Source organism: Phyllostomus hastatus, unplaced genomic scaffold (assembly GCF_019186645.2).
Source record: "Phyllostomus hastatus isolate PE091 unplaced genomic scaffold, TTU_PhHast_1.1 phas_contig_113, whole genome shotgun sequence".
Taxonomy (NCBI): Eukaryota; Metazoa; Chordata; class Mammalia; order Chiroptera; family Phyllostomidae; genus Phyllostomus; species Phyllostomus hastatus.
The window spans coordinates 7557711-7581629 of record NW_025333530.1 but is presented as its reverse complement, the minus strand read 5'-3'; the positions used below and the strand labels follow the sequence as shown (position 1 = coordinate 7581629).

Here is a 23919-nt window from a genome sequence, read left to right as displayed (position 1 = left end):
GGAGTCAAACCAGCGGCTCTTTGGTTCTCAGGCCAGCACTCAGTCCACTGAGTCACGCCAGCTAGGGCAGTTTGTGGTTTCTAATGAGGTCCCGTTGAAGTCATACTCAGTCCTTAGCTCATGGAAATACCAGAGCTTGACCCCTATGGTGCATGGCCCTGGGGGTCTTTGCTGGACACTTGTCCTGACTCAAAACAGGCAGCAGCCTAACCTGTGAGCTGTGCTGTCCAAGCACTCAGGATAACACATAGACCTCCAGGGAGGAGAAAAATGTCATTGTGGCACAATGGCTAAGCTATGGCAATGCTTGCTTGTTTCGATTTTGTTTGTTAATCACTATGTGGTCACTGAGTTGCCCGTCAGGTACTTTTCTATAGAAACCACATTGGTGCCATCCCCACGGAGACAGCAGGGCAGGGCTGCCAAAATGCGATGGGTGCCTGTCCTGCCCTTCTGCTTTTTACTTAAATTCCTCTCACACTTTTGACACTTTTTTTTTTTTTTTCATTTTGATACTCTTACCTTAAAACCTATTTCTCCACTGCTTGGATATAACCCTGGGGAGAGAAGGACCTATTCCCTCCTTCCCCTTGGTTTAACAGATGCAGTGACTGTGGTCTGATGACATGTAATTTTTCCTTCTTGATTTTCCTATTCCTGTTTTCATCCAGTTCCTTGCCCCTCTTTCCTGTTCGCTCATATGTCTCCGATCCTTTTTTGTACCTAGAACAGTCCCTCTTTATCCCCACAAGCCTGCTGTGTCCAGGAAATTGCATAATGTTCCGTTGAGATGGAAATCTGGAGGAGGAAGAGAGCTTAATTGCTCATTGGGCAGAAAAGCTAAGTCATTTCTTTCTCCAGAGTTGTTCTTTTAATCTGATACTATCAGTGCTGAATGGATCCAGGTCTTTCGTGTCTGACTGGGGCTCTGCAGGCAGGCTCTCAGTGACAGATGCAGGGAAGCATCCAGCTGGTACTGTAGACTAGGTGGAGTGGCACTTTCCTTGGCTCTTGAGGCAAAGCACCTTCAGTAAGGTCCTGGTCAACCTGCTTTCTCTGCCTAGGGGACCCGTCCCCACTGCAGTGCTGGAACACCGAGGGCATCCTGGCTAGGAAGCAGAGGTGGGCATAGGAGGGGCGTGTGCTGGTGAGGAACAGTTACAGTGCTGCTGTCTATCTCCAGTGGTGGCCCAAAGGCTGAGGAAGCTAGATTTTCCTGTCAAGGGCAGTGAAGAGCCCAGCGCCCCTGGGGCTGACAAGAACCACTTCCTGAGACCCAGGGGGCCTGGAGAGGACACTGAGAAGGTAAGTGCCACAGACCCCTTGGGCCTTAGTCCTCCCTTCTCGTGGACTTAGGTGTGGGCAGAGGACAGCCAGCAGGGCCTGATGTTATCGCAGGCTGGGCAGAGTAGTGGTACCTTTAGCCCTGTCCCTGAGAGATAGTCAAGTTTTTAGGGCCGAGAGAGGATACAGAGTTGGGCAAAAGTAGGTTTACAGCTGTTTGTATGGAAAATACAATTATTATAAATAATGATATAAGAATAAACTTTTGCATACTCACGACTATAAACCTACTTGTCTCCACTCTGCAGTTTTAAAGCCTGTTGCCCTGTTTCTTATCTTCTGTTCTGGGAATGCCTTCTGTGGTGGAGTGGACTTTCCAGAGCTTGGTCATTGCTGTGGCTTGAGGTCTCTCCCCTTCTGCCTAGTCAGAGCCAGTGAGGCCCATGCAAAGTCCAGAGTGGTGGTTTGGTAGAGTTGCTTATGGGCTGTTTCCACTTATCTCACAGAATGGAGACAGTTCTTACTTGCTACAGTTCCTCTCAGGTCATCATTTCCATTCAAGGAAAAAGCCATTCCTGTCCATTTTACTGTGTTCAAATATTTCACAAGCCCCATTGGATGCCACTCTGGAAAAGGTGTGCAAAAATTCAAGTTTAAGCAAAGTTGGTGTAGGCCACTTGTCCTGGGGCTGTTCGTTAGGAGAGCAACTTAAAACTTACAGATACATTCAGAAAACAGCATGAGGCGCTCAGCTGCCGTGTGCTGAGTCCGACTGCATTTGGTTTGCACACAAGGTAATTGGCATTCTCCCACTGCAGTCAGTTTGCTCGGTGAAGATTTTAATGTCAAAAGTTTGCCTTCCAAATCTCCATGGCTCTTCCTTTATTAGAGAGGAAGAGGGAGAGGAACATCAATTTGTTCCTCCACTTACTGGTTGATCATTGTATGTGCCCTGACTGGGGATTGAACTCACAATTTTGGTGTATTGGGACGATGCTATGACCAAGTGAGCTACCCGGTCAGGGCAGGCTTTTCCTTCATTTCATGTAAACTGAGGCAATGCGAACTTCTTCCTGTTGTCCAGGCTCTGAACTGCCAGTTTTCATCCTATAATGTTCCTTTCCTGCGGTGCTGTGCATCGCTGTCCCAGGACCTGGGATGCCAGGTGGGTCTGAGTCAGGCAGCTCTGGGCTGTCCCTGTGGAGGGAGTGCTGGGGTGAGCTCACAGCCTCAGCCAGCCCCTGGGCCCTGACAGATGCCCTAGGGGGTCAGCCCTTCAAGTCCTCAGTCAGTTTCACAGAACTTGGCCTTAGGGAAGACATGTTGGCTGAAGGAGCAGGAGTAATAGTTGTGTTTTTAGATCTAAATCACAAGACTACCTTGGCAAGAAACGAGTTATGTTTTCCTACAAATTCAGGGTCAGCTGGTCGTGCCATTAAATGTATGGTGTGCCCCTGATCTGAGCAGGGGATGGGTGAGGCCGCACCCTTCCCCCCCGCCTTGGCAGACTCACTCAGGTCTGCAGGTGGTCTTGTCATGGCCACAAGCAGGGGAAACTGCTGCCATTCTTTGAGCCTCCAGCTTCAGTAACTGTGCAGGCAGGCACCTTGTCAAGCATTTGGCAAAACCTCCCTTAATCCTCACAATGACTCTAGGTGGTGTCAGCTCCATTTTCAAGTGGTCGTGAACATGTGCAACATCCAGACCTTCCCCCCAACCTTGCTGTGTCTACTTGGGGCACAGGCCCAGCCTTGCTAGGCCTATGAGTCTGCAGTTCATTTAACCCAGAAAAACTCCTTGCCCTGTGAAGCAGGGCTCTGGATTTTTTTCCCTTAAAGAAAGTGACCTGAGGGTGAGATGGGAAGAGTATTGGCTGTTGCCAGGCAGAGCCCTGCAGGTCAGGGGCCAGCAGCCAAGTGAGTGATCCAGGAAGTCATCCAATTGCAAACCAGAAATCATTCTTAACCCCTCACTCACTGTGCTGAATAGCAAACTGGCCCAACTGCCTGAATGGGGTCAGAGTGAACCTTGGCTGCTCAGAGCCCTGGGGAACTGCCCTTAGTTCTTGGCTCGCCTCAGGCTGCTGTGGGAGCCGTTCAACCTCCCGGGGTCTCAGGCCTCCTTGGTCCAAGAGCCAACGGCCTCAGTGGGTGGGAACCAGTTCCTTTTGGCGAAAGGTGCCTACTTGGTCCCTCACAGACTGGCCCTTGGTGTTTGCAGAGACATCTCTGCTCTGGATTTTGCATGTATCTGGGGCGTTGTGGCCACGTCGCATGCCCCGTCAACTCTGGGTCACCTCAGCTGCTCCTTGCTGGTGGTGGAAAGGTGGTCTCCCCTCCTGGCCAGTTGGGACTGTCCTGGACAGTGTGCCAGTTGCTCTCTGATGACACAGCTGCTGGTGGGCCTGTTAGGCAAGGGTTAATAGAGGATTTGTTTATTGAATCACAAAGTAGCTGTCACATGATTTTAATCAAAACACCATTTCCCTGACAACAGTGATGTCACTCTTGTTATTGCAGGAAGGAGCAGCTGTGAGGGATATTCGGTCTCCATGCTGAGCTCAGGTTTAGAGACCGAAGGTTATGATTGAAAAATTTGTTTTCATTGATTTTAGAGAGAGGATGGGGGGGTCAGGGAGAGTGAGAGAGAAACATCAATTTCTTCCACTTACTTATGCACTCATTGGTTGCTTTTTGTGTGCGCCCTGACCAGGGGCCCCCACCCTTGGTGTATAGGGACAATGCTCTAACCAACTGAGCTGCCTTGCCAGGGTGAGACTGAATCAAGGGAAGCATCCAAAAGTAATGGTTGTAGTCTCTGACTACTGAATCCACCCTCCTCTTCCTCTTCTTTGTCTGGATGGTCTGTGCTGCAGACACTGGCAGAGCCCAGCCCCACACCCTGAGTCTCCACGGAGGCCTCACCTTCTGCACACTGTGCTCTTTCTACCCTTGTCCCACTTCTGATTTCTCAGTTTTCCTCATTTCCCCAAACTCAAAAAGTCTCTGGGGCCTCTAGGATCTCCAGCCTCTGCCTCCTGACATCGTCTCCCCCCACCTCCCCACCCCCATTAACACTTGCTGGTGAACTGCTATTCCAGTTAGCCTGAGGTGGGGGTCATTCTTCGCTCAGGACTCTTGGCTTCTTTTGGAACCAGCTTCCTGGAGGAGGAGGGGCTGCCTGTCCTGTCCTTGTCTCCTTGAAAGCAGATTAAGGGGACCTGGGTGTGGCCTGAGGGTCTCCAGGGCAATTCTAAGGAGCTTGGCTGTGGCAAAGCTAGAGGATTAGTTCTCTTGAACCCAGAAAGACTATACAGGAGGCCTGCGCCCAAGTGAACTGAGGACTGACAACAGACCAAAGCCCGAGGTGGTCAGCAGTGGGCTGGTCACGGCCAGCTGGGGCGGGCTCTTCAGGCTTCAGCCTCCTCTTCACACCTGTTCCACTGTGGGGCCTTGGGGACGAAGCAGCTGTCTGCAGAGGAAGACCCCAGGCTCCCTGACCCTTCTCTACCCAGGAACAGGACATAAAAGGGGGAGAAGGATGAAAAAGGACTCTTTGTAGGTGTGACCGGATGCTCTTGTGTCTGCGGCATCCATGGCTGTTGCTGCCAAGGACTCATCACTGAAAATGAAGAAATATTGGTTAAAGTTCTGGGGTCTTCACCTGGAACTAATACTCAGAATAAGACAGCCATTCCTTTTTCTTTTTAAATATGTTTATTGACTTTAGAGAGAGAGAAAGGGGGAGAGTGAGAGTGAGAGAAACATGGATTGGTTGCTTCCCGTACGCACAACCTAGGTATGTGCTCTGACCAGGAATCAAACCCTCAACCTTGTGATGTAGGGGAGGATTCTCCAACCAACTGAGCCATACTGGCCAGGGCAGCCATTCTTAAATGTGCCAAGAGATTGTACAAGTACCAAGCAGCCATTCTGTGTGTCCTGTGTTGGGCCAGTTAAGAGTTAAATGAAAGCAAGTCAGGTAGAAGTGAGATACTATGATAAGCCATCAAGGGATGCTGGGGAGTCTTCTGGGTGCTTTCCTGTTAGAAGGCAGTATTATGCCAGACTGCGTCTGAACCTCGCAGTAAACCTAGGAGTCAAGTCAGCCAGTCTGTGTTAACAAGGACTGGTGGGCATAGTCAGCCTTTGCAATGATTTGCCCAGGATAGTGGCAGAGCTGGGAGAGGTGCCAGGGTTTGCTGCCTCCCCGCCTGTCCTTGGCAGAGAATGGGTGGACACCACCCTGCCTGGAGGGACTTTCTGGCTGGGGTGGCTGCTCCAGGAGGGGGGTTGGGGAAAGCCAGGCCCTGTTCTCTCAGCTTTGTTCCTGGATAGGCCCTCCTTGCCTCACCCTTTCATTCCTGGGGCCCCTCCAACATGCTGGTCTTTGGGCCCTCAGTGTGCTGGCACAGGGGCCCTGCTAGACATTAGGCTTCCCTACTGACCAGAGGGCAGGTCTAGCGGGTCCCAGATGGAAGAGATAGCTGAGGCTGTGAACTCCAGATACTTCACACTCTATGCTTCTAGGAGAGGCCTTGGGAGCTCTCCCTCAGTTCAGTTGTGTCCCAATCCCCAGCTGTGCTGGTGGCCCTGACAGGGCCGTGGACTCACTCCTGAGGGTCAGAGTGCTCAGCCAGGCCTCCTTGTTGGGCTTCTCTGGCCTCATCCTTCCCTCCTTTTTGGGGGGAGAATTAGGAGAAAGATTGAGTCAGAAACTCTCAAAGCCTGCCTGGTGGGTAGAGTGACTCAGTTCTCCCTTCGAGACTGAAGCCCTAATATCTTCTGGGCCCAGCCAGCCCTTGGGGACTCAGCTGTGGCAGGGGGCTGAGGAGGAGAGTCTGCTTCCCATGGTGCCAAGTCCTCCCTCCCTCTCTCTATCTGGGCTCCTGGCTTGGTGGCTCAGCCGTGCACCCAGTCTGCCCAGGCTTCAGCCTCTGCTCTGAGTCACTCAGGCCTAGGAAAGTCCCCTAGAAACTCAGACAACGGGAAGTATCAATACCCCCTCGGGGCACTGGCAACGACAGGTCTGGAGGAATTCTGCTTGTGGTGGGTTGGGACACCAAGTGGGGACATCACAGCAGGAGTAGAGTTGAATGGTTGAAGGCACTTAACAAGCTCCCCGCTCTGCCTGACTTGGCTCTTGGGTTTGGCCTCAGTGATTTGTGGTCATGGCTTCATCCCAGTGGGGACAGATATGCCAGTGAGGGCTAGTGGCTGAGGTAAGGGTCCAACACCTTCGCTTCACTTAAGACCCACACCTGTCTCCTAAGGGACATTGCAAAGTATGAGCCATGCACTAAATCCCCTCCCTTTAGAGCTGCTCAGCCTTGCCATTTCTGTAGTGACATCATAGGCTGGGGCTAAAATGAGAAGGGCAGAGCAGTGGTAGCCTGTGCAGGTGATTTATTTTGCAGCCATGTGGCACCCAGAATTGAGTGCACAAAGCCCAGAACTTCCTGCCAAGGTGTCCTGGGGCTGCAGGCAGAGCTGGGGGAGGTGGGGATAAGGGGCAGAGCCTCCCCTCCCTCCCTCCCTTTCCTGGATCCTACAGAAGGGGTTGGGACACTCAGCATGGAGGGGCCCTGTGAGAATCAGTAACTGAAAAGCACAAGGGATTGCAGTTGGAGCCACTGATGCTCTTCTTAGCCAGGAGTTAGAGACCCCTTAACTCGGGGTCCATGGACAGTCCTGAGGGTGCAGGAACCAACCCCTCCCCTGAAAATGTCTGTGCACATTTCTCAGGAAGAGGGGCCAAAGCTTTCATTAGCATATCAAAGGGATGTGTGAAACCTCCATCTAAGAACTAGTTGGGTGGAAAGGAGCAGGTGGCCAACAAGCTGGGGGCACTGTCACTGCAGCCATGGCACCCCTGCAAGTGTGGGCACTGCCAGCTCTCGTCCTGCAGCCCCGCCCACTCCCCCGCTCTGTGCTGAGCCCCTGGTTCTGAAGGCCACAGAACTGAGGTAGGGTTCCAGAGAAGGTAGAGGTCAGGGGCCCTATTGACGGCTTCAAGTCCTGGACAGTCTACTGGCAGGTCTGTTATTTTTGCCAAATACAAAAATGGAGAAATATGGTGGGAAAGGGGAAAGTTTGCAAAACATCATTACTGAAATTGAGTGCTTTCCTTGAAAAAGAAAGTGCAATTGATTTTCAGTGTTACTGAATTCTTGGATAGCCGAATGGGCCTACCAGTCATTTTGGGGCAGGGCTGAGCGCCAGTAAGAGTGCTACGCCAGAACAAGTCTCGGAGAGGCTGCGGGTCACTTTGCTTCTTGCCCTCACCATTCCTCCTGCTCCCACTGCAGCCTGAAGAGGATCCCTGTTTGGGGCCTGTCTCAGTTCTACAGCATGGGCTCAGTTGGAATGGCTTGAGTGAATGAAACCAAATCTTAATTGAATTTGCTGCCAGAAAGTAGGATTTAATACTGCCCTTTCACTCAGGGTCTGGCACTAGGACAAGTCCCAAACATACGAGTGGCTTTGAACGCCTCGGCAAATGGATTCTTCCACCACCTGAGGGCACTGAGCTGGCACATGTCCCTGTGTGGGGGTCCACAGTGTGCATGTGAGTCGAGGTCTTTTGCAGGCCCTACCGATCTGTCACTATGAATAAGTAGCAGTGTCTTGCTGGCCCCTCGTTCTCAGCCCTTGCCCTGCATCTTGCTTGTCCTTGGCGAGCCCAACATGCCTGAGCCCTCCCGTGGTGAGTCCCTGGCCAGGCTACCTGTGAGAGTCCAGGAGCATCAAGCAGCGCCCAGCCTGCCCTGGCCATATGCAGGACTGCGGTCAGCTGTGCCTCCGTCAGCGTTCTGCAGCAGCTAATGTGTGCTTGGCCATTTCCGAGCCAGGTATCATTTACCCTGCTGACGTCAATGAGAACATATCATCCACTGCCCTTTTCTGCAGCCTGAACTAGCGACCAGAGCTCAGGGCGCACAGCTGCCTGCCATGCCTTCAGAAGACCCACCCCGGCCCGGTGAGGTGGGGGCCCTGCCTCACTCGCCTGACAGTCATATCACCCAGGCTCTTAGAAAATAAGTTGCTTTTATTTTAATTCAAGAGTGTTGGAAATGTAAAAACAGTATATTTTTCTTGCAGAAAATTGTCCCATTTAAATTAATGTTTGATACAAAGATCATTTATTAAACTGCATTTTAGGCTATTTTCTAACATTGAGTGACAGGTTACATTTTGATTTTTTTCACATTGGAACTATTATGATTTGCACTTAAAATACCAAAGCTATTGAACTCTCACCATTTATTCCTTAGTCATTAAAAGAAAAAAGCACACAGAAAAAAAAACTACAATTAGATTAACTTTATGAGAAGTAACTCTTTTACAGACCAAACATCCAGCAGAAACCACCCTTCTCCTTTCAGAAATAAGCAAATCATCTTGCCTTTTCTACAAAGTGCAAATATCTCTATCACTTCTATTTCTTAAACTGCAGTCCCAAAAGGGAAGCAATCCTCCCTCTCTGTCTGCTGCTTTTCCCTACAGAGGTTTGGGGGGAGGCAGATTCTTTTACCAGTAGTCGTGGGACAATGTCGCCACTTGAATTTCCCTGGTGGAGTAAATTTGAACAGAAGGGCATCACACAGCCAGTGGCAAGTCCCAGTCACCTGCACTTGCTAATGTAACGTTACTGCAATCTGGGGCCCTCTTTTTCCAGGATGCTATTATTTTTTTTTTAAAGCTCGCTCTACCTACCCACTTTGCCTCTGAGAGGACAGAGTATCAAAGTATGTTAACTTTTTAAATCATAAAACTGTCTAATCTGTACTTTTACTGGAAGGGCCTTAAATGTAAAACAGCACACCCCTCCTCAGGACCAGGCTGAGTTTGGTCTCTCCTTTGAGCAGCCCCCTTCCCTGGTGTTGAGTCTGTTGGCCTGCGGGGATGGGCAGGAGGCTGGGAATCTGGCCCCTTGGCAGTCGAGGAAGAGTGTGTCCTTCTAGCACGTACTTCTGTAGGAAATTGCCATATTGTGTTGTGTAACTTGAAAAACTAAACATCTTTAATGTGAACCTAAACTTCTGTAATTAACCGGACATTAGACGGATGGCAGTCCAGGGCGGCTGTGTCTCTTCCCTCCGCCTTGTTCATGGGGGAGCCACATGGGCAGCTGCTGCTGTCACCTGGAGGCAGCTATCCAGGGGAGAATAAGGTTGAGGGGACAGTGTCACATTCACCTAGTGCTTAGCCAAGATGGGGGCTTTGCATATCTAGCTGTTTGCTCATGAAAAGAATTCCCTACCACTGATGATGGGGAAGGATATGCAGTGAGAAGCCAGGGAACCCCAGAGCTTGTGCTGTGTCCCCCCTTGCCAGTGTGGTGCCCTCGGACAAGTCACACAGACTTCCGAGAGCCGTGGTTTCCTCAGCTACAAAAAATGAGGACTCTGTCTGCCCGACCAGTTTCGGAGAACTGTGAGGATTAGGAGAGATTATTGTGAAAGCGCTTGGTTGGGACAGGCAAGCTGAGTATCTGGGCAGGAACAGTCAGAATTCTCACCGGCTGGCTAAGTACAGAGGCACTGCTGCTGCCTGTTTCTCAATCTGTGCAATCCTGTGTGCCCACTTCTGTGAAATGTGTTGAAGTCTGCCCACATGAGGTGTGGGCATAAGATGGTGCTACAACTAGGGTGGCTATAAACTCCTGCAATCAGCCAGGCTACTTTTTAATGGGGAAAAATAAAACCAGTGTGTGAGGAGCACTGTTAGACCAGGGACTCCGGGGCCAAAAGGAGCCCCAGGAGGTCTGCCCGGTCCACCCTGCTGCTTCCCCGGAGCCACAGGCTGAAAGGAAGGGCCCTGAAACCAGGGCCACAGGCCGGGGAGGACTGCACTGCTGAACCTGTGAGAAGGGATACATAAATTTAAAAAAGTTCTTTGGGTCCAATTTAGAAACAGAGGCAGATAGTACTGCTCGTCTCCCCTACATCACTCTGAAGATAAGTTCTTTCAAAATTTCCAGAAGGAACGAAATGATCAAATACCTCTGCCTGTGCAATGACCCCAACTTACTACCTGTTCTCTAGTATTTACCTTTGATGTCCAGGCACAAAGACACCGAGCAGCTCAGGTGGCTTCAGAGGAGGCACAGGGGCTGCCGGGTTTATGGTGCAGATGCAGCCAAGATCAGCCCCGCTCAGGGGTGGCTGGCTGGTCCCGGGGACCAGTGTCATTAAAGACCTTATGCATTGTCTCTGAAGGAGGAGGAATGTGAAAAAGTTACCTGGAGTGTTAAAGCAACATGGAGCTTATGAAGTATGACTGTCAGTAGACATAGGTTTTTAAATGTAACCCACAGCTGAGAATTCTGACCCCGACACAGAACCCGATGTTTCAGGACTTGACTGGGGATCTGAGGACCCCGCAGAGGGAGCCGTTCATTTTGTCAGGGTGCGAGCAGCACGCACGCGGTCGGGCTGCTCCTGTTGTCACACCCTGGGGCCCCCGGCCAACTCTAATGGGAGGCTGCTGCTTTCCGCCTCTCCTTACTTTCTGCTTTCTGGTTGGCCGCCCAATCACTCTCTAGCTGAGAAGACACCTTTCTTCCCAGCCCTAGCAATTAGGTAGAATTTTTTTCTCACCGAGTCCCCCCTTTAAGGTACTGCTCAGTGTAGGGGCAGAGTGGGAGAGCCCAGTGTCTCGAGGGGTCCTTTCTGCAGCTCAGTCGGCTGGAGAGCCATACTCCCACACACCCCCTGCCTCCCCCCCCACCCCCCTGCACGACCCTGGGGCCTCTGAGGTTAAGGGCAGACTTTAGTCCCAATCCCAGGCTCCTGCCAGTCAGTCCCACCTAACCAACTCAGCACACAGTGCAAACAGGAAGAGGGAGAAAGGGACTCTTTCCTAGGAGGCAGCCTGATATGGAAAGGAAGGGGTTTCGTTCCTATCAGAGCAAGTTCCATTTCCTGCTCCTCCCTTTGTGGGACCCAGGTGTTTCTCATGAAGTGATAGTTTAGGGTAGTTGGTGAGCCTTCTGCCCCTTTCTCTGCTCCCAAGGGAGCAAGGCCACCGCAGGCCTGAGAGGGCAGAGGTGGGAGGGGGCAGCTGGGGATGGTCAGCGTCACTCAGCAGGAGTTTGAAAATGGGACACCCACCCCCTTTCCAATGTGCTAACCCGTTCTATTTGCCTTACAGGGACCAGCACATCAGTTGCATGTAAATACTAGAGACACACTTGCCCAGCTGGGAACTGCAGAACTAGTGCATTTTTCCCGAAGCAGAGACTAATACTCCTGGATTAAAAAAAGAGCACAAACAAAAAATAAAGTACCACACATATTGCACTTTTTGCCGAATGATGAAATTTTTACCTCATGTTCGTTTCACTGAAGTCTCTTCAGAGGATCCTGGTTTACAAGATAATAAAGCTAATGGTTATATACAGTAGTGTACACACTGCTAATGAGAAACAGACTGGAAAGTCATTTCAAAGCAGCCTCTCACAAAGAGTGGTATTAAGCCTTCTTATTAGTGTTACTTTAGTGTTTGTGAAAACTGCCTGGAAGCTTATACAGGTCACTAATTAGGGGACAGAGCAACACAGATGACCAGACAGGGCTGTGAAAACAGCACCTGACTGACCTACAGGACCAGTCTCCTCCCACCAGCTCACATTTCAGTAAATGCAGGTGGTTATGGAATTTATTGATTTCTGCTTGAAATGGGAAAGGCAAATAGGAGCTTACAACATAGGTCCAGCCAGACAGGTCATGCTATTCCCCAGGTAAGCATCTGAGCCACCAGTCTGTCCCTAACACATGTCTGTCTCCAGGTCCTCTTAACCTCCAGCAGCCCCGCAGCCGGCCTCAGCATCCCGCCACAGCTCCGAGGCCTCCTGGGCTAAAAGGCCTACGGCCTCATTGGTGCAGGTGTCTAAGTCCATCTGTAACTGTGCCATTCCCGAACTGTGAAATGAGTGGCCTCCTTTTTCAACAGGGAAGGCATTTAAGTTTCATAAATATTACAGCACTTCAATAGTATATTTTGGAAAAACATCCTTCATTCTAAATGAATCAAGCTGTTTTAGAACTAGGTATTTGCAAAGACTTAAAACAGATCAGAGACCTTAATGGAAGGACCTCTTAAATGAAATATCTATTTCATGAAGAAATCATCAATCTTAACCATGAGGAAGAATAAACAATGCACAGAAGGAACACGATTCATTCTTCCTGGACTGCCACTGTGTATTCTTAACTCACAAAGGCAACAGTCCTCCCTAGTACCCTTTCTGGCTAACACCAGGGTCCAGCCCCCCACAGAGCACCCCTGCAAAGCATCCCGGCATCAGGGGGGCCGGGAGCAAGCACTGCTCAAGGTACCAATGCTGGCGGGGCCTAGGCTAGGGGGCAGAACAGACCTCCCGAGACAGTCCATCCTTCTCGCCTGCCTAGACAATTACTACAAAGAGGAAAGGCAACTTAAAGGTGTTCCTAGATGCAGCATCAATGTAGTATCTGTCTCTCTTCTTTGTGCTTTAAGGAAGATGCTTGTGCTTAATGCATTCATCTGCAGATAGGACAAGCCATTCTGAAGGACAGAAATGACAGTCTTTGTAAATAATACTGAATTTGTCACACTTGCGTGTTATTGTCCAAATGACAGATTGCTCCTTCTAGGTACACAGTTGACTAGCTGTAGCGCCTATTTTTTACTTACTTTGATGAATGAATTGTAATGGTTAAGTTTTATTAGTAATATAATGAGTTTGGCAGATGATTTGCTTAAGTGGTTAACACATCTGTGGTTTTTGAATATTGCTGTAATACTTGAACATTTAATTACAAGTCAAAACTTTAAGGAAATTAAGAATACAATTCCCACATGGTGGAAAGCAAACTCTGAAGTGACTTTGGATTTAGCATTGATATAAATGGAAAACTTGGTTTCTACAGAAAAGAAATAATTAAAGCGTGATCTGGGGGGAAAAGGCACAGCACTACCACTTCACATGGGAAATATAAGTTCATTTTTCTTGTTCTTAAAATCTCTAAGCCCTATATGAAACTGTCCAAATATACAAAGCTCAATAAACTACTAGCAACATACAGTGTGAAGTCAAAGTAGTTATTACACTGTAAAAGAGCCACTAGGTTCTCTGATGACCAGCTGCCCAAACCACAAGTCCCCACCATACACTCTGTAGGAAGAGCCTGTCTTCCCCTGGCCCAGGGCTGCTGCTCTTGATGGTTTCTCGAGTTTCTCATCTCCACTATGGGGGGAGGGGGATTCTACAGGGGACATCTTTGGAGCCAAGGACACTCTGAGTCTGTAACCCAGGGCACCTTCTGAAGAGGTGTGCTGCCTGCTCCCACATGGAGACGACCACTATTCTCCGGGGTTAGTACCAGCTGGTGTTTGGTGGCCCTTGAAACAAAGTTCACACCCCAGTGCTTTGTGATGGTCTTGGGGACAACTTCAGCAGCAGCTTTGAACTTACGCTTCAATGACAAAGTACAACTCTAATTTCTGCTCATCGATTTCATTATGTGTCCTTGATTTGCCTTTAGGCAACATGTTGTTCCTTGGCTTCAGTGAAAAATACTGTCTTTCTCCCCACTTATAATGAATAGCATGCAGTTTTCCTGCATTCACCAAGGTTTTCCTTGATAACTGGTGTAGTTCTGGATAAAACCTAGGTCTAGACGTCTTCTTATAAAAACACTAGTCAGTGTCTCCCATGGGAGTTTGCTCCATTGACCCGAGGGCGTCAGCCTACAACTGTGTTCCAGCACTTGCCACAGAAAACTCCGGTGGGACGGAGCCAGGAAGAAGCAACATCAGCCTGGCCAGGCCCTCTGATTCCAGTTGGGCAACTTGATTTTTCCCCCTAGGGAGAGGGCAGGAAAATAAGCTTTAAATGTAAAAGGCTGGAATAAAAATAAAAACACACTCTTCCTACACTCGACCTGCCTCACTTCCTGTGCTGAGGTTAATTCACCAGGACATAGCCGCTGTGCTGTGGGTCCACGGCCTCCAGCATTTCACAATCGAAGAGTCCAGGGAACTCAGAGAGGGCTAGAGGGTCGTAGCTGGAAGGCGCCTCCTGCAGTCCTGAGCTCCTGGGACAGTCTGGTGCTGCCACTGTGCTCTGCTGGGCTCCATCCACGGGGTACTGACAGGGAGCGGGATAGTCTGGCTCAGGGGAGACAGCGCCTGGCAGCTCACAAGTCTGATAGGAGAACTGTAGGGGTGCTGGGGCAGCTCCAGACTGCTGTGGTGGTGGAGGCGGCGGAGGTGGCGGTGGTGGCTGCTGCTGCAAGTGTGCCTGAGGGCTTGGCGAGGAGGGCAGGGGCTGCAGCTGCATCTCCTGGTACTGGCTGAGGAAGGGGCTGTACTGCATTTGCTCAGAAGCAGGCTCCAGGACGGGGCTCAGGGGCTGGGCCAGGCTGAACGGTGGGGGCTGCTGTGATGGCGATGGTGTCTCCTGGTGGGCCAGGGGCAGCTGCTGACTTGGCTGTGGGTATGAGCTCTCAGCTATCTGCATCTGGTTAAAGTAGGCCTGCAGCTGAGACTGTTTCTGGAGGAAGAGTCGCTTCTGTTGGAGTCTACATTGGCAAAACCAAAAGAAAGAATTTTAAATCTCCAGTGACGGCAATTTTAACGTGAAGCCAGTATCAGTCACTGGCTTCAGGCCTCTCACGTCTCTTTCTGTGGCAGAAGAAAAAAGTGGGCATAGGAACAAATCCTGTCAGCTTTCTTAAACCTCATATTATGTTTTGTCCCCCAATTCTGATTGGTCCCTCAGTGCGAGAGTGAACACTAATTCATTTTCTCTAAGACTCTTGAGTTTTTCTCCCCATGAAGCAAGAGGCTTGACTTCACATCTGGAGGGTTTTGGTGGGGTGGTGGGGGACACCTTGGCCTCGACGGGCGTCTTCGGTTGATGGAGCAGTGAGGCCTGAGGGGCAGGGGTTACTGCAAGGGAGGGTGGAGACCTGTTCCACAGTGTCACCCACTTAGCCGGCACTAGGTCGTGGATTCTGAAAGCTGAGGTCTACTCTTAACTCAAAGGGGAAATGTGAGAAGAAAAGGAAAACAAATCACATTTAGAGCTGCTAGCCCCTGATCGGCCCATATTCCATGGACACATTAGTGACCATGTCTTGAAGGCTGGCTCATGCATCAAAAGCCTATTTTCCTAGAAGAGCAAACACCAGGGAGAAAAGACACACACCCAGCATTCTTAAGTGTTCCACAAAAGAGAGTGACTTCTTTGGCCAAAGACCTTCTCTCACCTGTGTTCCTGCAGCTGCTGCTCAAGGCTCCGTGGTGGTTCTTTACAATAAAGCTGACAGGTGTTCTGGGCTTTTGACAGAAGGCTGGGCTTCTGCAAGAGCAGAAAACAGTATAAGCATGACAGTGTACTACCGTCTAGGACGTGGTCATCAGACAGTACCGCTACCTGGAGGGTGAAGCCCAGTGTGTCCTCCAAAATCCATGTAGAGAAGGGGTGAGAGGCGACTGATGATTCTTGCTCACTGAGACCCTGGTAGAGCTTTGGGGCTAACAGCTTTGAGTCAGCAAGCCTGAGCTGTCTCAGCTCTAACCTACTGCAGTTTCTGTTTCTAAAAGCCCCCTAAAACTGTGAGGTTTGTGGAGATTTTAAAAACAATGAGAAAAGCGGGGCTGAATATTGATAACAAAGGCTTCAGCACCGCTGACTGAACAGGAACCAATGTAGATAACTGATATTAAAAATCTGCAGATGTGAGATTTCCATTTATTATTCATTATGAAGCATCACCTTAAAAGCCATGTTTCCCTTTCCTGCCCCTCTGCAGTGCTGTCCTCTCCCGGGGCCTGAGGACAAACCCACCACTAACACAGAGCATAATGCTAAGTCTGAACATGCTTCTAGAAACTAGAAGTGCACCATCAAAGTACCTGTTCATAAAGAATCAAACTGCTACCCTAAAAACAAACAAAAAGACAACAAGCAAAAGAGGTTTCTGTTGTGCAGAAAGGCCATTTCTGGGCCAGCACAGTGAGCTGGAGCAGCAAGGGGAGGCCCCACCTGGAGTCTGTGCTGCAGGTACTGGGCTTCCAGGCTCTGCCGCTGGGACAGCTGAGGGTGCACGCTGGTGGGGAGAGCGGAAACACTTTTCTGCTGCTGAGAGACTTCCTCCTGAGGAGCAAGGGGGTGAAGATATTTTCAATTCTCCTTGTAGGAAAGGTTTTAGTTTTTAGTTGAAGCACCTTGGCAAATGTCCAAGAGGAACTCCAACTCTGTAAGACACAATACTCAAAGCTTTTACATACCAGTAGGCTGAGAGTTAATCATCATGCAGAAAATCCATACATGGGTTCCCTGATGTGAACGATTATCTAGTCGGTACTAGAGCAAAGGCTCTGTCACCAGGTGGTCATTACCTGCATGTGGGCAATGCTGTATCTCTGATGCACTAAAAATAGTGCTCATAATAAAACTTACTAGATAAAATAGCAGTATTTTTTGTATCTTTAGCATAAATAATCTATTTTCAATATTTAATAAAGTGATAGCACATCAAAAGTAGTGGCAATAATCTCATCTGGGTAAAGTTTGTTATTCTTAATTTTTGTGTATGCGCCTGGGGGGTATGGGAGTCCAAAGGAGAGACTATGAGAGGTAATTCACATAAAATCTGCCCCATGAACCACATACAGCTTGACAGTATCCAGTGGCAGCAACAAGGCAAGTTTTCCAAAAGAACCTGTTTATTCCAGGACTGGAGTAAATCCTCTAAGTGACATGATGCATCTTCAGACCAAACACTCCCCACACGCACAGAGCCACTGTGGAGAGGGCCTGGGGCACTCACCTGAGGGCAGCTGCTGGCCAGGTCTTGCAGTTGAGGAGCAGCTGATGCCAAGTTCGGGTCTGCCTCTGATCCTATTTGTTCATACAGCAACTGTACTTTGTTCAACTCGAGGATTCCTTTGGTTCTAGCCAGATTCTGAAGGTGTTGTCTAAATGCTACAATTCCTGGAAGAAAGTGCAATGACCAAACAGTTTAAATAACACACAAGGCCTTTTAGTGATCACAGGTATGGTATCAACATGGCAACATGCCCCTTCAACTCCTACCAATCAGCGTTTTAAAAGCCAGAAGGGAAAGCAGCCGGTTACCTTGGGTAAGGGAGGTATCTGAAGCCCTGCGGCCCTCTCGGAAGCTCACTGGCGACCTGTTGTGGGCCTCTCTTTTCTGGGAGCTCAGAGCCTGCATGGCTGGGTTGGTAGGCCTCAGGCTTATGAAGGGAGATGTCATGCGAGGTGAAGGCTGGTTGGCTAACATGATGTCCTTAAGGGAAGGGTTGTCCTCCAGAAAGTTCAGGTCCCTCTGAACAGACCCCATATCATACTCAGAGTCCACACTGTCAAGGGAGGGGTTGTCACTCATAGAGAAAATTTTTCCTTTAAGAGAAAACAAACAGATGTGACAATAGCAAACAGCAACTTTTTGAACAGGAGATACAAAGCGTAGCCAGCTTGAGTTCTCACAGATACAATGTCCTTAATTTCCAATCAATACATCTTTTCAGAACCTTTTTACCTGTCAATGTAATCAGCTTTGAAGTGAGTGGAGAGAACACCACAGAACCCACACGCGCCAGATCTTTGCCACTCTCAAAGTGCCAGGGTCCCTGAGGAGTCCCACGGCACTCATTAAGTCTGGGAGTTAGGGGGCAAATTCAGACGACCCACTTCACTCCCTGTAGCTGCTGAGCAGGCCCACTCCTTTAGCCCACTGAATGCTGTGCACGACAGAAAAGACAGACTAACTTCCATAGGGGGAATCCTCCATTATGGACTTCATTCTAGGAACTGGTTGGTATCATTGCTATTTCTTAGAGATTGGACTGTGAGTTGATACTGTGAAAACTTGACCTGAGGCTTAACAGATCCCATACCTGAACCAGGCATCATGAACAGCTGATTGGTCACTTCTGACAGAGTGTGCCGCCTCTGCCCACTGCGTGTGGACTGGAATGCATCAAAGGCCTGACCGGGGTCTTCCTCAGCCTCTCCTTCAGCCTCCAACCCTTCATCAATGGAGGTCTCCATCATGTTGCTGGGCAGCGACTGGCACCCCTTTTTTACCAGGACAGGAGGCACCGGGTCCAGCAGACAGCCGTTGACCTAAACGCCGGTGTGAGAGGAAACGATCAGTCTGCTCTGATGAGACGTTAGAAAAATCCACAAGGCAAACAATGTCAACAGTTGTGACAAATTAGAACTTAAGTAAAATATATTGAAAATGTACATACATGTTACGAATGACCACACGAAGAGGCGAGACAACTATAGCCCTTAGAGACAGAAGCCCATTATGACCCAAACTGGCACTGCCTCCCAGGATTCTCTGAGTCATCATTACTACAATAAACAATATTTTTAGTGGTTTTCAGATGAATTGAGGGTGTATTAGGTTGAGGCCTACCAGTTGCTTTTTAAAAATAAGGGAAATGAAGAAGGAGGAAGTTTTTAAAAAAATGTATGGCTCAGAGCTAAGAAAAAGGAGTAGGCACCAGCATTCTTCCAATTTTCAACCACAGAACGCACTGAGGTTCTAGACAGACTTTTATGTTTGTGATTTAAGTACCTGTCTGTTTGATTTAGTCTTTAATTGGTTCTATGTGCCTGAGGAATGAAAAAAAGAATTCTTTATTATTATTTTTTAAAAAATTATTTATTTTTTAGAGAGAGGGAAAAGGAGGAAGAGAGGAGAGAAACACTGATTTAAGAGAGAAATGATGTATGTGCAAGAGATATATGGACCAGTTGCCTCTCGCATGCCTCCTACCTGGGGACCGGGCCCGCAACCCAGGCATGTGCCCTGACCAGGAATTGAACCTGTGACCTTTCGGTTCATGGGCCGGCACTCAATTCACTGCCAGTCAGGGTGAAAAAAGAATTCTTTAAACATGGACTGATACCACAAAAAGGATTGAAAAAAAAATTCAACTGGCAAACAGTTGGAGCCTTACATTATAGAATAACAAATGACACACCACCCCAAATCCCTGCAGAGATTAATGAGACCAGTGCACTGATCCTCTCTCCTCCAGCAATTCACACAACACCTATAGTTCCTGCCCCACAGGGTGAGCTCAGCACAGCTCCTGAGTGAGAACTCTGGCCTCAAGCAAGGCAGCTGCCCAGCAAGAAACAGCAGACAACACGGAGTTGTGGTTCCCTGTTCCTCTGGCTGGTAAAAGCCCCAAAGAGGAAGCATCATTATTTACCTCATTACCTTAACTATTCCCCTGTGGCAATCAATCTTTTTTCTCCTATGAATAGCTGCTCAGGAACAGCCAGTCAGCAGACGCTGAGTTCTAAGCAGCACTTTCACCTGGAACACACTGGGTACAGCTATTGTTTCCTTTGGAAGCAGGCGGAGCACATGTGTGTGAGAGGTGACGTGGGGCATCCCTGTGCCAGACACAGAGAACTTTCCTCTTATGGCAACCAATCTGAAGGTGGTGGAAGGCCCTTTATTTGGAGAGGGAGACTTGGGTGACTCACATCTTCGTTTGGGGGTAGAGCCGGTAATTCAATAAAAACTGTTGGGGGGGGCGGGGCTGCAGCCACTCAGTGGGTGAGGTGTCTAATGCATACAGCATTTTAATGGGAGGAGTGGTCATTTAAAAGGTAGAGGGGCAAATGCTTTCTCTCCAAAGACCATTCTTCCCCATGGCACCAGCAAGAAAACTCTGAAACCTGGCCAGCAACTCTTATCCTCCCCTTGGCCCTTCCCCAGATAAGTTTTCCTTTTTGACTACATTTAACACTGGTAATTTTTTTGTAGGAAAGAATGGCTGGCTGTGTGGGAACTTATATTCATACCTCTAGGTTCCTTAATTGTCTACTAATACAATTTTCTAAGAGTAGCCAAGGATGATTTAGAAATGAATAAAGCAACAGAAAAAAGACTGTTATTAATTATCTATCTTTACACTTACATCTGACGTCAAAATTTTATCAGATATTTCTTGCAGTATAGTCTTACAACCATGTCCTTTTTTTTTAATAGAGAAAAGTTACCTTTTTCAGAGTACTTATAAAACCTTTCAGTCTCTCTAAATTTATAATTTTTCTTCAAAATTATCTACTTATAAATTTATTTCCTTATCTAAACTATAAGAGGAATTATGTCTTTTATTAAAAAATGTTTGCTGAATTCACTTTCACCCTGGGACAGGTAGAGAACAATGACTGTTTCTCAGATGAAGTCTGATGATTATGTCAGAAAGTACCGTGGAGTCCTGCTCACAGGTGTGAACACCCTAAGTTGTGATTTCATTTCCTGAACCAGGTGACAATCCTGCCATTCTTCCTTGTCAATTCACTACCAGGGAACTTGAGATAACAAGAGCCTAAATTCAGCTGTACAGTTTTGTGACCAAAATAAAATAATAATAATTAATAAATTAATAATAAATAAATTGGGCTGATCTACCTTGGCTGCTAGAAATACCATCTTTTGCTCTAGGAAATAGTGTACATTGCATTACTGACTAACTGTATTACTAACTATAAATTGCATTAATTCAAAATACAACATTGGTGAAATGTACATTTTTCTAATACATTGTTTTTTGTCTTTCCTTAAAGTCCAATCAATCACTTCACTTCTAGTAAGAGACTTCCTATACAGGTGAGACTCAAACTCTGAGCTCTACCACTGATAGCACATGCCCAAGCCTACCACAGATACAAGACTGGTACGAGTGGCAAAGGATACTGCTGGACTATTATGGACCAAATGTTTGTGTATCCCCCTAACCCTGAGGGTGTCTACATTTGGACATGGGGCCTCAAGGGAAGTGTAGTTAAGTGAGGTCATAAGGGTGGACATCTGATCTGGTAGGATTAGTGCCGTTATAAGAAGAGACACAAGGAAGCTCACACTGCCAACGCAAGCACAGGAAAGGCCATGGAAGGACATAGTGAGAAGGTCATCCTCTCTGTAAGCCAAGAGATCCCTCCCCAGAAATTAAATTGGCCAAAACTTTGCTCTCAGACTGTGAGAAAATACATTTCTGTTGTTTATGCCACCCAGCCTGTGGTATTTCATCATGGCAGCCCAAGTAGACCAATGCATAACACTAGCCACTGAGTTTGGAGGCTGGGAATGTGGCTTATTTAATTCGCACCCTAAGTGCCTAGCAAGTTTGGCATATATTGAGGAGGTGCTGTAGGCCCAAACCTTAGCTCTACCTCTTATTAGCAAGTTGCTTAACTTCTATAAAAATCAATTTTTTTCACTTGTAAAATTAAAGTTGTTTGAGAGGATTAACTAAAATAATATATATAAAATAACACAGTACCTTAGGTATTCAGTATATTGTATATATTATTATTCCTGATGAAAGAGAATGCTTTACAACAATAAAACATTTTAATGCAAGAGACTAAAACCACAATATTTTAAAGCATTTTTACCATCTTGAGGCAAGTTAAAATAAACAACCAGCCAAAGAAGACTTGAATAACCCCAGTACTAGAAATTTCTCCAAAGGAAATAATCAGAGGCACAGTCAAAGATTCAGACACAACAATATTCACCTGTAGCACTTAGGAAGATGAAAAAAAATCCTGATGTCCAAAAATAGGAGAGTACAAAGTTAAATGAGGGTACATCTAATACAACACATGGCATACGATAGAATATAAATTTATTTTTAAAAGTCTACCTATTTACTGAGCCACCCTACACTTACCTACACACTCATCTGTCCACCTATCTATAGCCCTCCTCAGGAACTCTTGACAAAATAGGCTTACACCTGGGGTAGTGGGATTATGGATTAAGTTAATTTTTTTTCTTTATTCTTCTCTGAATTTTCCATGCATGAGTCTGCATGGCTTTATTTTTTCCACTTATAAATTAAAAAAATTCAAGTTCAGAAGTAAAAGTGCAATTTTTTCCCTTTACAAAAGCTTAGACTGTGGTGTACATATCCTTTTCAGACCTTGTCTTATGTGTTATAATACCTCTACACTAACAAAAATTATTAAAAATGTAAATAGGCATGAAACACCTTTACTACATTTGCATTTTCACAGTTCAGACTCACAGTTCCCTTCTCCTGCCCAGCTACGTAGGGGGTAATTTGAAAAATCCAGTTATATTTTAATCACTAATAAAATATTAAAAGTGACTGAAATGTGCGTATATAAAAAATTCGTGATTTTTTGTGCCCTGACTGAAGTGGCTCGGCTGGGTGTTGTCTCCCAAAGTGAAAGGTCGCCAGTGTGATTCTTGGTCAGGACACAGGCCTGGGTTGTGGATTCGGTCCCTGGTCAGGGTGCTCCAAGAGGAAACCGATCAATGTTTCCCTCTCTTTCTCCCTCCTTTACCCTCTCTCTAAAAATAAATAAATAAAATCTTTACAGAATTTTCATAATTCCCAAATAAACCCTCAGAAGAGAAAGGCTGACCCTACAGGATTTGTGTATCTGTCCTCCATCTGATCTCTTTGTCACCTGGGGATCTCAGTCACTGCTCAGAGTTGGGTGACTTTCTTAGAAAGGTGCTATTTTTTGGAAACATCCCAAACCAACATTTCAACATGAACCCAGGATTTTACTGGCAGTTTTAAGTTGAGGACTTCAGGGCGGGAAGGAGAAGGGAAATCTCTTGAGATACACAATACCTGCCACCAATTGACAGTAGAAATGAATGAGCAATATGTGCAGTTAGGAAGCACCTCCTAGAAGACTACGAATGGCTGTTACAGTAGTAAACACAGATGAAGCAGTATGAAAAACAAAGGAACTGTACTTCTGTTTGACAGGTTGGTGGGTGTATGCATTTATTGGTGGGCCCCACGAAAGAGGTACCAGGGAGGGAAAAGGGGTAAGCATTTTTTGCTGACATAAACGAAACGGTCCACAAGTAAGACCAGTGGATGTTCACAGCCTAAGTGCCAAAGCAGCTCAGCTAGTGTAGGTGGCCAGTTCTCAAGTGGCACTGGTCTTCTTACAAACGCAACTACACCATCTAGCTACTATCTATATCTCACAAAATCATTCATTTCCTGCTTGTTTCCTAGTTACGGTAACAATCACAAGCTTTAAAAATAGCTTGCCCTATATAACACATCAGACAGTGCCCAATCTGTATTTCAGGCCTGATGCCCTCACAGACAAGATTTTAGCAGACTGCAATTTAGTTTTTTTCCAAGGGACTCGTATCTTAAAAATAAATAAATTATGTTGTCCCAATTTACGTCTAAATTTCTGGGTGAGAATGTAGTAGCAGCAGTTTGTGAGATTATCGAACATGCTAGGCAACCAAAGGAGAGGAAAGAAAAGACCATCCACAGGAAGTGGTGTTCTCAGGGACATGGATTCTAGCTCTTTTGTTCAAAGACTTGGCTTAACACCTGTTTGTGATAGCCTTGCATAAAGCTAGATTCATTATTTAGCTTCTGACCCAGCTCCACGTCCAGAGCTCCCTACTTCTGATAACAGTACTCACCCTTTCCATCTTGTAGGCTCAAAATACTACTATCAGCTTGTACTTCTCTCTGGACCCTAATATTCTATCAAGTTTCTCTATATAATCTCATTTGTATCATCCCCTTCTCCCCGGTTTCATGGGCACTATCCTAATTCAGGCCTTCA

The 23919-nt window shown here is 47.4% G+C and overlaps 2 protein-coding genes across 3 annotated transcripts in view; one reads left to right on the top strand and one right to left on the bottom strand.

The window, feature by feature from the left end:
• PPP2R1B (protein phosphatase 2 scaffold subunit Abeta) overlaps window positions 1–14211 on the top strand; it is a 39054-nt gene extending 24843 nt beyond the window's left edge. Inside the window, exons 15-16 of one of the 2 annotated variants that reach the window (XM_045838217.1) lie at window positions 1184–1305; window positions 11439–14211. In XM_045838217.1, the coding sequence (XP_045694173.1) occupies window positions 1184–1305; window positions 11439–11531 (215 nt within the window). In that variant the 3' untranslated portion in view covers window positions 11532–14211. Of the gene's footprint in view, window positions 1–1183; window positions 1306–10330; window positions 10962–11438 lie in introns of those variants that run through there. The other variant, XM_045838227.1, reaches the window with a different exon arrangement.
• The window catches only part of SIK2 (salt inducible kinase 2), a 127562-nt gene continuing 112045 nt past the window's right edge, over window positions 8403–23919 (bottom strand). Inside the window, exons 10-15 of the mRNA XM_045838203.1 lie at window positions 18198–18426; window positions 17416–17700; window positions 17108–17271; window positions 16321–16431; window positions 15542–15633; window positions 8403–14851 (exon numbers count right to left, since the gene is read on the bottom strand). Of these exons, the coding sequence (XP_045694159.1) occupies window positions 14236–14851; window positions 15542–15633; window positions 16321–16431; window positions 17108–17271; window positions 17416–17700; window positions 18198–18426 (1497 nt within the window). The 3' untranslated portion in view covers window positions 8403–14235. The remainder of the gene's footprint in view (window positions 14852–15541; window positions 15634–16320; window positions 16432–17107; window positions 17272–17415; window positions 17701–18197; window positions 18427–23919) is intronic.